The sequence below is a fragment of the Peromyscus californicus genome, unplaced genomic scaffold, assembly GCF_007827085.1.
Source record: "Peromyscus californicus insignis strain IS unplaced genomic scaffold, ASM782708v3 Scaffold_12__1_contigs__length_115047231, whole genome shotgun sequence".
In the NCBI taxonomy this organism is placed as follows: Eukaryota; Metazoa; Chordata; class Mammalia; order Rodentia; family Cricetidae; genus Peromyscus; species Peromyscus californicus.
The window spans coordinates 105,035,545-105,049,317 of NW_026294413.1; the positions used below are offsets into that span (position 1 = coordinate 105,035,545).

At 46.4% G+C, this 13,773-nt stretch overlaps 1 protein-coding gene across 12 annotated transcripts in view; it reads right to left on the reverse strand.

The window, feature by feature from the left end:
* Positions 1 to 13,773, reverse strand: part of Thrb (thyroid hormone receptor beta) — a 368,302-nt gene that overhangs the window by 49,271 nt on the left and 305,258 nt on the right. Inside the window, exon 1 of one of the 12 annotated variants that reach the window (XM_052734051.1) lies at positions 3,098 to 4,079. The exons of the other annotated variants lie outside the window; for them this stretch is intronic. Coding sequence (XP_052590011.1) covers positions 3,098 to 3,422 — 325 coding nt within the window. The 5' untranslated portion in view covers positions 3,423 to 4,079. Of the gene's footprint in view, positions 1 to 3,097; positions 4,080 to 13,773 lie in introns of those variants that run through there. 12 annotated transcript variants of the gene reach the window in all.

Sequence of the window (13,773 nt, forward strand, 5' to 3'; positions counted from 1 at the left end):
GTATGTATTAAGACCTGGTCCTGAAGAAATGGCTTTTCCTATTCCACAGGGAAGCTGGGTTGACAGTGTAAACACATTCCAGCTCTGTTCAGTGCGGCTCACACAGCCTCTCCTTCAGTTGGTGCCGTTTTGTTGGAAACAGGATTCAGTGAGCAGAGGCCTGACTCCCTGGCTCGGGTTCTCATTGCTTCAGAATTTGATGACTCTTTTCCTTTTTGGCCAAAATGCAAAATCCCAAATAACACAAAGGAAATGACACGTTGTTCTAAAGTTTCCTTGGCTGCATGTTTTATGAGCAAGAGTTCCTCAGTGCCGGCCATCTACCACTCTGCAGCCTTTCCCTCATCACTGCAGACTTTGAGTGTCTTAAAGCAAGATGATGTGAATGCTCTACACATCAGAAAATTCGAATTACAGACTCAAGACTAACTCACTAAAAAGTAAAGAAAAAGGGCTTGTGATTCGGCTCAGCAGGTAGCAGTGCTGGCTGCCAAGGTGAGACCTGAGTTCGAGTCCAGGATCCCCTGTGGCGGAAGGCCAGAAACCAAGTCCTGCAGGCTGTTCTTTGACCTCCACATGCACTGCCCCCAGCAAGTAAATTTAAGAAGAAAAAATAACAAAAGCAAACCCTTCAAGAACCATGTCTCCACCCCTGCTTCCCTTCTTGCCTAAAAACACCAAACAAAGCTGAAACTTTAAAAAAGAAAGAGCCAGGACATCACTGAAGAGTTGAGTCCCATAATGGCAGCAACAAGCATAGAAGTTACGAATTTCATGAAAACAGATAAAAAATCCAGTTGGAAGTGAGGCCTGCCCTGCTGAACACCTGTGTACAGTCTTAACTTTGCCTTAATGAGGCGCTACTTATCTTCCAACCCAGAAAACTCAATAGTGGATCAATACGGATAAACATGCTGGCGATGACCTTTTGTCCTAAGACACAGTTAGCAGCTGGGTTTAGTGTTACTGGGATTTACCCAGAGACTTGTAACAGTAAATAATGATTCATTTAAGAATATTTGCCTGCTTTGATTTAGTGAGTCTGGCAGGTGGTTGTGGCCTTTGGATGGCATATGGCTTTGAGAAATTACATCAATATATGCACACGATGCATCTTTTCTTCCAGTTCATGCATCAAATTAATTAGTAAAGAATCCCCAGTTTCATATTTTATAAGCAAATATCCCCCAGCACTGACTGAAGAGAATATAGTGAAAAGATGAAAGGGAAGTGAACCCACAATGTTCTGCAGGAATTTTTAAAGAATTACAGATTTCGAGACGGACACCAGCATCTCGGGATCCAACCACACAGCAAGTGGTAGGCATATCCTGGCGTGATCGGCCAGACACCGACAAGTTCTTCAGTTCCAAGGTCAAGCACTTAAATGGGGTGAAAGAGCGAGCTTGTCTTCCTGTTAGGGGGCATGCCTGTCTCCTTGTTAGGGGGCATGCCTGTCTCCCTGTTAGGGGGCATGCCTGTCTCCTTGTTAGGGGGCATGCCTGTCTCCCTGTTAGGGGGCATGCCTGTCTCCCTGTTAGGGGGCATGCCTGTCTCCCTGTTAGGGGGCATGCCTGTCTCCCTGTTAGGGGGCATGCCTGTCTCCCTGTTAGGGGGCATGCCTGTCTCCCTGTTAGGGGGCATGCCTGTCTCCTTGTTAGGGGGCATGCCTGTCTCCCTGTTAGGGGGCATGCCTGTCTCCCTGTTAGGGGGCATGCCTGTCTCCTTGTTAGGGAGCAGAGCGCTCACTCCAGGTGTGCTCCTTGTCTTAAAGGGGAAACTGACACCCTTCAGGATGATATGACTCTAACTGAAAACACAGACACTGCACGTGCTTCCTTCTAGACACCCTGGAGCTGTAGACTAGGGCTCCCACAGTCAGCTTCAGTGGGGCAATTTAGCGTTGTCTGAAAAATTTTGCTTTCATAGCTGGCTATTGTTAATAACAGAGTCGCTTTCTTTAGTGGTGCAACCCCGGGGCAGGGAAGGGGGCGGCTGGCTGGGAAGAGGAGGCTCAGAGGGGAATCATGCGGAGCAGCAGAGGAGGGCGAGTGTGAGGAAAACTACCCAAAACCAAAAAACATTAAAACATAAAACCACAACAGAGCAAATATCAACTTTATAAAAACTGTAATTAAATACACTATATTATGTCTTAAGATTACCTTCACAGAGAAGCTTGCCTTTGGAGATTAAAGGTCATTGTAGTCTTGCAAATTATAGAAACCCATGAATTTGGTTCTCTGTACAGATCCTACTTAGAATAAACAGGTTTCTGGCATATCTCTTATAGCATTTAAACTCTCTGGAAGTCGCTGCTAAGTTCCCTGTGCAGGACCTGTTTGCCTCTTTGATCTTTTGGTAACAGAAGAAATGTCATATTGATAGAACATTAAGTGCCATGCTTATTAAAATGAATAGATATTGCACTTCTTAAATATTGGACATTTTGAAAAATATCTCACTTGCTTTTTTATAATGACTTCATTCTTCATGGTTATAGATCCATTAAATTTTAGGGGGCGATGTCTAGGTAAAATGTGTCCATTTCTGTTTGACTTTGACATTCTAACAGTGCAGCATGGTTATCAATAGCTTCTCTACATGGATCAGTAAATACCTCAAAATGAACATTTGCAAATCATAACATATTAACATTGCAGTGCCTGTGAAAGCCTTAGACCATTTAACCAGCTAATTAGAACGAACTTTCAGTAGGAAGAGTTAAGCAAAGTGTCATGTGAATTTTCGGTCTGAATTGGGATCTGCCTCCTATGCTGTCCCACCAAGGGAATTCTTTGACATACTTTCTTTTGCAGGGGAGCCAGTAACATTCCATTTGAACAGCATGCATCTCTATCATGCATGCCACTCATGACCAGGGAACCAGCTCCTCTCTAGCTGTCATATAAAAAGAAAGCAAGTGTTCGGTAGATAATTCCCGAGTTCAAAAGAACCCTTCCCTCACTCGACAACCTCTTACTGCTGTTCCCCTCCACCCCCCCCAGATCTCCAGTGCTCAAATGCAAAGACTCAAAGAGGCAGATACAATAAAATTTTAGGATATGGAAAGAAACAGAAGCCCAAGAGTCCCTACCTTTTTTCTGTGAATGCGGTGGCGATTGCACCTGAGGAAAAGGCTTTTCTTCAGGGAGATATGCAGGCTGGCTGTACTGACTGAGGGCCATGTCCAAGTCAGAGTCCTTGCTTTTAAACAGGTTTCCAGGGTAACTACAGGTATAAGGCTGATTCACTGCCCAGGCCTGATCCATATAGATGCTGTTACCAGGCACGGCTTGGACATCACGACCACTGTAAGCTGGACTGTCTTCCAGATACGTGAGATAGTCAGTGACCTGCGTGTAGCCGTTGCTGCTGGCAGCTGGGCACACTCCCTGGACCTCTGGCATACAGTAGTTCATTTTGTTATCCAGGCTCAGTTTCTACTTTACATATACACACGCTCTGCGCATGCATTCGCCAGCCCCCTGCACCCTGGAGCAGGGCATATATGCTGAGAGCATATATTCATACACATGAAACCAGGAAAGAGATGAATAAACCACCAGCCCAGCAACCTAGTCTGCCTCACTTCAGAGTGGTACCCGATGTGCTAACACCCTGCTTCAGTGCTGCATCTTCAAGCTCTCCTGCTCTTCCAATGCTGTGGAGAGCAGACTTAGGACTACAAAGGTCTTAAGCTGTGTACACAAGCTAATTCCTGGGGAAGATGGCAGGCAGGTAGAAATGGCCTCTACTTGATGAGGACAGTGACAGAGAAAAGGTGCATATTATGCCGAGGCCAGGAAGTTCATTAAAACACAGGTTTTAACCCCTTTCAACATGATTAGAAAATGATTGCTCATTAGTGCCCTTCTGTTGACAACTTAAGCATGAAACATTACCAAGACATCTTAGAAAATATCCTTGGGTACACAGACAATCCTAAAATCAATAATCAAGTTTATTAGTGCGAACCAGAGAAAAGCCACTAGTAATGAGCCTGGCAACTGGCTCTGAGACGTTAATCTAGTTGTGCAAACATTAGCATATGATTCCATCACTGAATATCACCATTGGCTTTCAATAACCGGGTCTGGCCATCCTCAGGTCATACTCAGGTCCCACTGGCCGTGTTATTTATTTATTTATGTTATTTGAATGCTGCTGGTGTCCTGAGTTCTAATCTGTTCCTTGCAGATGATCAGTGTCTGGATTGTCAACACTGACTAATACAAGGTCTAAAGCTTAAATAAGCTTTCTTTATCCTTTGTTTATGAGGGCACTGAGTGTGTGTCTGTGCTCAGTGTGAGAGGTGCCCCTACTCAATACCAGTTGTCCTGTTCTCTGTGTGGGGGCAACAGAAGCTTGTGGGAAATATTGTACATGTTTTACTTCCAAATCTGTCTTTGAAATTATTTTCCAGCTTTAATGTCACTTAAGGAGTATTTATGTATTTGACATTTAGAAACAGTGATCCAAGAGGAAAAAGTATTTTCTGTAAAACTGCAGTCTTTAAATAAAGAAGTTAAATACCAGATTAGAATGTATGCACTTGCTAAGAGTCTTATGAACAGTTTTTCTGGGTGTATGTGTGGTGTGTCCATGTGTTCCAGATCATTACGTCAGTGAGGCTGGGACTCTTAGCTGTCAAGCTATGGGTTCCTTGCCTTTCTTCCAGAGACTCTTAGGCAGGAACCACAGGTAGTGATGTTTACATGTGAGTCCTTGATGGTGCCCAGTGTGTGACCTTCCTGGCATCTCTCTCCTGAAGAACTCCAGTCCATGGTGATAAGACTGTTACTTTGACATGTTGCTCCAGTCATAAACTGTGACATGGAATCAGATGACAGGGTCACACACTAGAAGGAGGGGGGTGTTATATAACCACTCCACAAACTGCCCCTGAGTTACAAAAAAAGCATGGAGGTGGCAGATACAGACAGTGCTGTGCCACTAGGTTGTGGTCCCTGGCACCAGGGAAGTTGGACACAGGTGCATTAAATGTACAAAGGCAGGTACCACAGCTGCAAAGCTTGTGAGTGAAGACATATTCATCAATATGGTAAAGGGCCATTGACTTAGCTGATAAGCAAAAGATGAGTTAAAATGACAGAAGAAACCCAGGCTGACCCAGACAGACAGGCAGAAATTAGACTCCTTGGAAAACCAAAACAGATTCATAAAACACAAAACAATCAAAGGAATGATCTCCAATTATACTTGAACCTGGAAAAATGAACTGCCATAATTCCAAACTGTCAAGGACTACAGTTTCCACAAGGAACCAGGAACACAACTAGCATTTTACCACTGTTCCTACACTCTGATTACTCTAAAACAAATGAAGATTTATTTGCAAGCATTTTTATGAACACATCACATGCCGTTACAGTTAGCATGTTCTGCCTACTGAAAACGTCAAAACATTTCATCAGCAGTAACGACTATTTTCTGCAAACTCCAGGAAAGAGGATCCAAGCCTTATGTTTGCTGTCTGATCTCACTTATTTATCTTAAATTTCCCCGATCAAATTTTAAAATTCACCTCCCAGTCCAGCCACTTTCTTCCTTGGCAGCCCCATGGGCTATGGCCTCTTCGACTTGGAGGTGTGCACCAAAGCTCTGATTCTGCCACCGTAGCCAGCACATGGCTGCCACCCTTCCTGTTCTACTTATGGCGCAGATCCAAGCTGTTTCTTACTTTTCACCACCAACAAGCTCAATGAAAGCCAAAGGTTCAACTTTTCTTCCAAAGGGAGACTTAAAAACAGTGCTCAGGAGTCTCTGTGGATGAAAGACCCGTGCGATCCTTCTCTGCAGTGAGATGGAGAAAGGGAAACAGCTCAGACAACCTCCCTCCTCCTAGGCCTTTCTAAACAGTCTGGTTTCATACTGAAAGCCACCTGCCTTTTGATTGTACTTTAAAAAGGCTGAATTCTCTTTGTGACCTTTAACTGGGAAGAGACTCATCTCCTTATCCATCTTCTAAACCACTTATTGTTCTTATTATTTTAGTTAGTAAATGAAGTAATGGGTTTCATTGTAGTATCCTCTTCACATCTGTTACACTGTGTTCTTATTCACGCCCAGTGTCCTTTCCCATCTACCCTCCCCCTTCTTCCTGGTTCCCTCGCTTCTGCTTCCATGCCACGAGTGTGTCCCCTCTCACCCTCATTTTAGACTCTTCCTGACCTCTTTCTACTGCCATACAACTCCACACATTAGTTTTAATTATGTGTATGTGTCTGTGTATATGTGAGTGTTGGTGCCTGCCTGCGGAGGTCAGAGCAATCAGATTCCTTGGGGGTCTGGAGTTTCAGGCACCAGAGTGGGTGCTGGGAATCAAACTACGGTCCTCTGCAAAAGCAGGATGCACTCTTAACCACTGAGCCACCTCTCCAGGCCCCTAGTGTGACTTGTATGTTTTACACAAATCAGAACTAGGCTCTTGTGAAAGGTGCTCTTTTCACAGCAGGTGGGGACACTCTGAGAATGCAGGTGACTCTAACTGGTGGTAGCAGAATTGGTTAAACCACACTAACAGGAAGTAATAGCCTGCTACTGCGGACAGACCGGGTTTGCCTGTCTATGAAGTGACAGAGCGACAAGTCACGTGTCATGATTGCAGGTGAGGCTTTACTGAAGATTCTTAAACTAGTGACAATCTAGTTATTCAGTCACTGGAGAAACCGAAGTTATGTGGCCCACAGTGTATCAAATTGTGTCCAATAAACTGGGGAGGGATTTCACAGTAACCACTGGAAGTATGCCAGCCCATGATGATTTGTTGTGCAAGTGCACCCTTTTCTGTGGACGGAAAGAAACGGGCTAAAAGGACGAGACTAATCTGGTGTGTTGGGAAAACTGCAGGCAGACAGAAAACCTTCAAGGGGTCTCTGGGAGGGCAGCTGCTTTTCTCCTCTTTCACCACCTCTTTCCCTTTATTTTAAACTGTCTTGTTTCTCAACTGCGTTTGCATATGGAGCTCAACTGGGAAAAGTTTATACTTGGATACCCATGTGTTTCTGCAGAAAATTGGATTCTGTCAACATTGGGGAAATCTTAGCATCAAGAATTTTTAGACAGGGTTTCACTGTGAATCCCAGGCTGGTCTCCAGCTCTTAGTCTTCCTGCCTCAGCCTCCGGTGGGCTGGGATTCCAGTGTGTGAGGCTCGAGGTCACTAAAGTTTTCCAGGCTACTTACATAGGGAGCAGTTTGGAGGCCCAACAGTGGTAGTCCTCCTCCAGGGACCAGGGTGCCTGTCATCTCACTCCTCCTTCAGTTTCATGATGAGCTTCTGGTGGTTCTTAAAACTCCGCCCTCCACCACCAACCTGGAACTGCATTCTTTGAGTTCTGAGGCATGGATTTGATGTGTGGACATAAGGACCTTCTGGCTCATGGACCTTAGACAGAGGTAGACACCTTTGAGCTGGCCATGAGCAGAAGAGACCACTGTGAGCTGGGCATGGGCAGAAGAGACCACTGTGAGCTGGGCATGGGCAGAAGAGACCACTGTGAGCTGGGCATGGGCAGAAGAGACCACTGTGAGCTGGGCATGGGCAGAAGAGACCACTGTGAGCTGGGCATGGGCAGAAGAGGCCACTGTGAGCTGGCCTTGGGCAGAAGAGACCACTGTGAGCTGGGCATGGGCAGAAGAGGCCACTGTGAGCTGGCCATGGGCAGAAGGTACCACTATGAGCTGACCTGGGGCAGAAGAGGCCACTGTTAGCTGGCCATGGGCAGAAGAGACCACTGTGAGCTGACCTGGGGCAGAAGAGGCCACTGTGAGCTGGCCATGGGCAGAAGAGGCCACTGTGAGCTGATCTTGGGCAGAAGAGGCCACTGTGAGCTGGGCATGGGCAGAAGAGACCACTGTGAGCTGGCCATGGGCAGAAGAGACCACTGTGAGCTGGCCATGGGCGGAGGAGGCCACCTGTGAGCTGGCCATGGGCAGAAGAAGCCACCAGACTTTTTAGTGTGTAGATCTCAGACATGGACTGACTGCACAGAAGGCCTCACAACTTTTCTTACAATGGCATGTACTGAAAATGGATGAACCAATGTAAGGCAACTCATTTGGCAGGGGCTCTGCCTTCTGTTCTAAGGACAGCTCTTACTTTCTGCTGTAGCGCTACATACTCTAAATCTTACTCGTGCACATGGTCCCTGGAAAAAATACTTGCTAGTCTCCCTTGTGCCTGGATGGTTTCTAAAATTCTGGCCAATCAGTTGTGACAGAGGGAATAGTGTAAAGCAATTCCTAGGAAACTCAAAACACAGCATCAAAGACCACAGGTGCCTGGCGTTGACTCCTCCTTTGTCCCATCTACCTCTGTCAACAGTGTATGAGCGATGGCCAGAGTCCTCATTTCCACTTTGGTCACTGAGGGTGGTGGATAAGTGATAGGAAGAAGTCTAGGACGCTGAAGCCCACAACACTGCCACACTGCACTGTCCTGACGATGTCTGGACTTCTTTTCTCATGAGAGAAATAAACTTATTGATGCTGTAGTTTCTTTGTTCACAATAGATGCTGTGGGATGGTCTGTATGTGCTCTGATTGGTCAATAAATAAAACACTGATTGGCCAGTGGCCAGGCAGGAAGTATAGGCGGGACTAACAGAGAGGAGAACTGAGAGAACAGGAAGCTGAGTGAGGGAGACACTGCCAGTTGCCGCCATGACAAGCAGCATGTGAAGACGCTGGTAAGCCACGAGCCACATGGCAAGGTATAGATTTATAGAAATGGATTAATTTAAGATATAAGAACAGTTAGCAAGAAGCCTGCCACGGCCATACAGTTTGTAAGCAATATAAGTCTCTGTGTTTACTTGGTTGGGTCTGAGCGGCTGTGGGACTGGCGGGTGAGAGAGATTTGTCCTGACTGTGGGCCAGGCAGGAAAACCCTAGCTACAAATAGAGGCATAAGTATTTTTGCCCTATTTTAGAGATTAGGGGATCTACTGAAGTAAAACACTTAGAACAGTGGCAGATGCAGTCTGCAGCAGAGGCCTGCACTCGGCCATGATGACTGTCATTGTATGGCTGAAGGGCGGCAGCTCCAGAGTGGGGCTGATTTGCGCTGCATAGTCTACATTTTCAATTCTAGTCAGAGGGCAGAAGACTTTGAACTATGTGCTAAATAAAGCATTTTTTAAAATTTGGTCTTTTGTCAATAAAGTTTATTGGAATTCAGCCACACTTCACCACTGTAATTGCACCACTCACAGATACCTCCCACTCTCTAGAACCTTGTGTTCTGTCCTCTCTCAGTCATCTGGTTTCAAGGCCACCATCCATCTAGGACTCTGTGCTGGCTAGTCTTATGTCAACTTGGCACACAAACTAGAATTATCTAAAGGGAGGAAGCAAAATTGAGAAAATGTCTCCATAAGATCTGGCAGTAAGGCATTTTCTTAATTAGTAATTGATGGGAGAGGGTCCAGCCCATAGGGTGGAGCCACCCCTGGGCTGGTGGTCCTGGGTTCTATAAGAAAGCAGACTAAACAAGCCATGGGGAGCAAGCCAGTAAGCAGCATCCCTCCATGGCCTCCACATCATCTCCTGCCTCTAAGTTCCTGCCCTGTTTGAGTTCCTGTCTTGATGATGAACAGCAATATGGAAATGTAAGCCAAATAAACCCTTCCCTCTCCAACTTGCTTTTTGGTCATGGTGTTTTGTTACAGCAATAGAAACCCTGACTAAGACAGGCTCTAAGCAGATGACCTCGACACATCCCTTCCCTTCACCACCTGTGCCCAGTCCCTTAGCAGGAGCACAGGGTCTTTCTTCTAGCTTGTCTTTTATTGACACAGCACCTGGAGAGATGTTTAAAAATAGCTGACCAGGTAATACCATGTCCTGTGGCTTCTTCCTGCATTTAGAAGGAAGCATCTGCCCTTGACACTGGCCTTCCCCAGCCCTTCGCCCACTCCTTTCTCCTGTTCCCTTGACTCCCGCCCAGTGTCCCCCTCTTGTGGTACTCCAAGCTCTTCTTGGCATCAAGGACACTTCACATGCTTTCTTCCCCTGCTCCTCATAGAGATTGTAAATGCCACTTGCTCTAGCTCTAGAAGTTCCTTGTTCTGTTATGAATCCGAAGGCCCATGATCCTCTCTGAATACACAATATTGGCTCTCAGACAGAACAGTGCACCAAGGTCTGTGTTTATTATTTTTTCAAAGATATTATTTTAGCCAGGTGTGGTGGCACATGCCTTTAACCTCAGCACTTGGGAGGCTGAAGCAGGATGACTGGTTGAGCCCATGAGATCAAGACCAGCCCTGGGCAATATAGTGTGACTCTTTCAGAAAGAGGAGGAAGAGGAGGGGGGAGGGGAAGAGCATCAGGAAGGGAAGAGGTGGGAGACAGAGGAAGGTATTACAAAACTAAAGAGTCCCTGAAAATATTCATCTCAAGCTAGGATGAAGCTCAATACAATAGATTTGCATGCAGGAGACTTGAGTTTGATCCCTAGTCACACACACACACACACACACACACACACACACACACACACACACACACACACGGGTGGGATGGGACTCCATTTTACTTCATCTGGAGTAAGGCCATCTAAGCTCCTGGAAGTCTGGGACATCTTAAAGTATCCCACCGGGCACTTGCCGGCTATACAGAAACACATGGAGACTGAGCCTTCTCCTAGGCTTCTCTGGTTTGGATCCAGAGTTTTGAGGCTGTGCATCCTAAATGTGCTTCACTTACCTGTGAGGAAATTACATCACAGGTGGTAGCTACGGGAAAAGACAGTTTAAGGGAGAGGCAGGCAGGACACCCAGGAGAGCAGCCCCCTGGGACCACAGAACAGGGCAGGCAGGACCCCTGGGAGAATAGACAGACCTCTGGGACCACAGAACAGACCAGAGACAGGGCTGCTTTGACAGCATTGGCCCTTCTACTTCAGGCAGGGATTTTGCTTCCTAACTGGGCCTGGTATATTAGACTTGGAGAACTACTGTCCAGAAAGGGGCTCAGCTCAGGCCTGGGGACGGGTTCTGACTGCTTCTCTTCATTCAGCGTTTCCAAGTTGGAGAAGTCTGAGTCATTCAAAGGAGGGATTTGAGTTCCTCAGTAGTAGATGTGTTGTTCCTCAGCATGGCCCACACTGCTTTGATAGCCACACTGTGTTATCAGTACTAAGTGAACACCAGACCCGTGGTCAAAGTGGTCCAATAGACGTCCTGAGAGACACCTTGAAGAAAAAGCAACAGAGAGTGTTGGTGGCCAGGTGAGCACAGGAAACAAGGCTCTGCCTGTTTTCTTCTTGGAGGTTCAGATGTGACAATCCACTAGGCAATGGCAGCATCACACACACACACACATGCACACACACACATGCACACACACATACACACACACACATGCACACACATACACACACATACACACACACACGCACACACATACACCCCCCCCACATGCACACACATACACACACACATGCACACACACATGCACACACGCACACGCACACACACACACGCACACACACATGCACACACACATACACACACACACGCACACACACACACACACACACACACACACACACACACACACACACACCCCTTGTGATCTGATGTCTATCACAGATGCTCCAGACCTGGACTCCTGCTCTGTTGGGCTGCATGCTAGGGGTGGAGCCAAATGTGGGGACACAGGGAACACCTGGAAGTTGGGTGCATTTCTGCAATTACATGTGAGAGAACACAGATCAGACAAAGGAGGAGAGCTCCTGGCTGGAAGGGGAAGTCCCTAAGGGTCCCCAAGACTAGACTGTGCCTTTGGGCTCTCACACTCCGTCTTCTTTGGCATGAACAAGCTCAGAGCTTTTTTCTTTAGAACATTTTGTACTATGAATTTTTTCCTAATTTTAATTTTTTTCTCTTGGTGTTCAATAAAAGCTTTTTGATAACTCTGTCTTGTTACAACTCCACAAAAGGGTAGCAAGGGGAGGCTGGCTCACAGTCATTCACAAAACAAAATGTGCTTTTATGAAAATGAGCAAGAGAGTGTGACAGTGTGGCTTACTGCTGAAGAGGGAATGGGCTGATGAAGGCGCAGAGGAACCCTGAAGTGGGAACAAGACACTCTGGGGCCACAACGATGGGAGTGGCATGTGCTGGGGGAACAAGTGAGGAAAGGGGTAGGTTGCTGGAAGGGAAGTTCTGAAGGCCTGAAATGCTGTGGCCTTCTCCATACCGCCTTAGAGTTCGGATTGTTCTACTTCCTTAAGGTAGGATGGCTACCCTAGTCCATTCATACAGAGGCCCTGTCACCTCATTCTCTGTAGCTTTTCACTAGAAGAGTCGATAAAAGAAAGCAGCCTTTGGATTCCCACAAGGGATGTAGACCAAATCCCAAAGTTCTTTGATCCAGGACTGTGGCTCCTGGACCAGTTATCCACATCTTAGACACTTCCTAGAAAGCAGGACCAAGCTCTGACCTAGTGGACGCCAAATGCTGTGGGTGATGTGCTAGCCTATCTGATTCTGATGCTGGCTGCACTCTGAGAGCCACCCCTGTAGAGAAAGGCAGGTGTCCTCCGAGCTGGTTCCTGTCGCCTCTCCAGCCTCACCGCTGTTAGGTTGAGCCCAGGATTCTCGGAGCTTCTTTCGTGTGGTCCATTTCTCTTGGCTCCTGCTCCTCTCTGATGCTTTGCCTCTGCTTTTTGTCTGAAAGTTGTTGGGCCTAATTAGTCTAGGGAGAAGAGTCACACTCCACCTGGCTATAGCCTGGCTTTATGTGATCTGGTATTTCCAGTAAGACAATACTTAGCAAACTGTCATTGCGGCTCAGGCTCTGGTACCAAGAAACGACTTCTGGCATCTTTGCACCTCTGAACACAGCAGTATCGTGACTGCACTGACACTTGGCTTGCTCCAGCCTCCCACAACCGCCACCACTCGGGTGGCTGAGACATGTCCCCACCATGCTGTCTTTTCTCAAGGGCCTTCTGTTTCTGATTAGTTCTTTTTAGTCTTCTCCAAGGGATGGCCTGTCCCTTTTTCTAGCCTTCCAACTGGGGGAGGTAGTGCAGGGTTTACTCTTAGCACATGATGGCCTAGAACATACTGTGTAGCCCAGGCTTGTCTCAAGGCAAAACCTTTATGTAAAAAATCAAGACAATTTCAGTGTCTGTTGTCTCAAGCAGGCATGTAATAAAGCCACAATAAACAAGGCATAGCTCAGAAGCACTTTCACACTATTCTATGACATTGTAACAAAAAAATCTTCAGCTTGCTGGGAAATGGAGGATGGGTTACACATGAAGCAATAGTTGAGGAGGGAATGGAAGAGGATTTTTTAAAAAGTTTTTAAAAACTAGAATTGATTTCTTGCTGGTACCCCTGAGATTCACATCTAGAAATTGTAAACTGAAAGTCTTAATTTTATTTCACATATCAAAATGTTCTGAAAATCACCTATAAATACCAACACTAGCCTAAAATATGCTCCCACCTCAGCTGTTTTCTAAGTTAATCAGTTGGTTTGGTTAAGGGAAGGAAAGTTCTGGGAATGTCTTTCTGTATGCTGTGAATGTGTTGCTCTGATTTATTGATAAATAAAACACTGATTGGCCAGTAGCCAGGCAGGAAGTATAGTGTAGGTGGGATAAGCAGAGAGGAGAATTCTGGGAAGTGGGAAGCTGAGTCAGGAGCCACTGCCAGCCGCTGCCATGAGAAGCAAGAGTAAAGTACTGGTAAGCCACGAGCCACGTGGCAACATATAGATTTATAGAAATG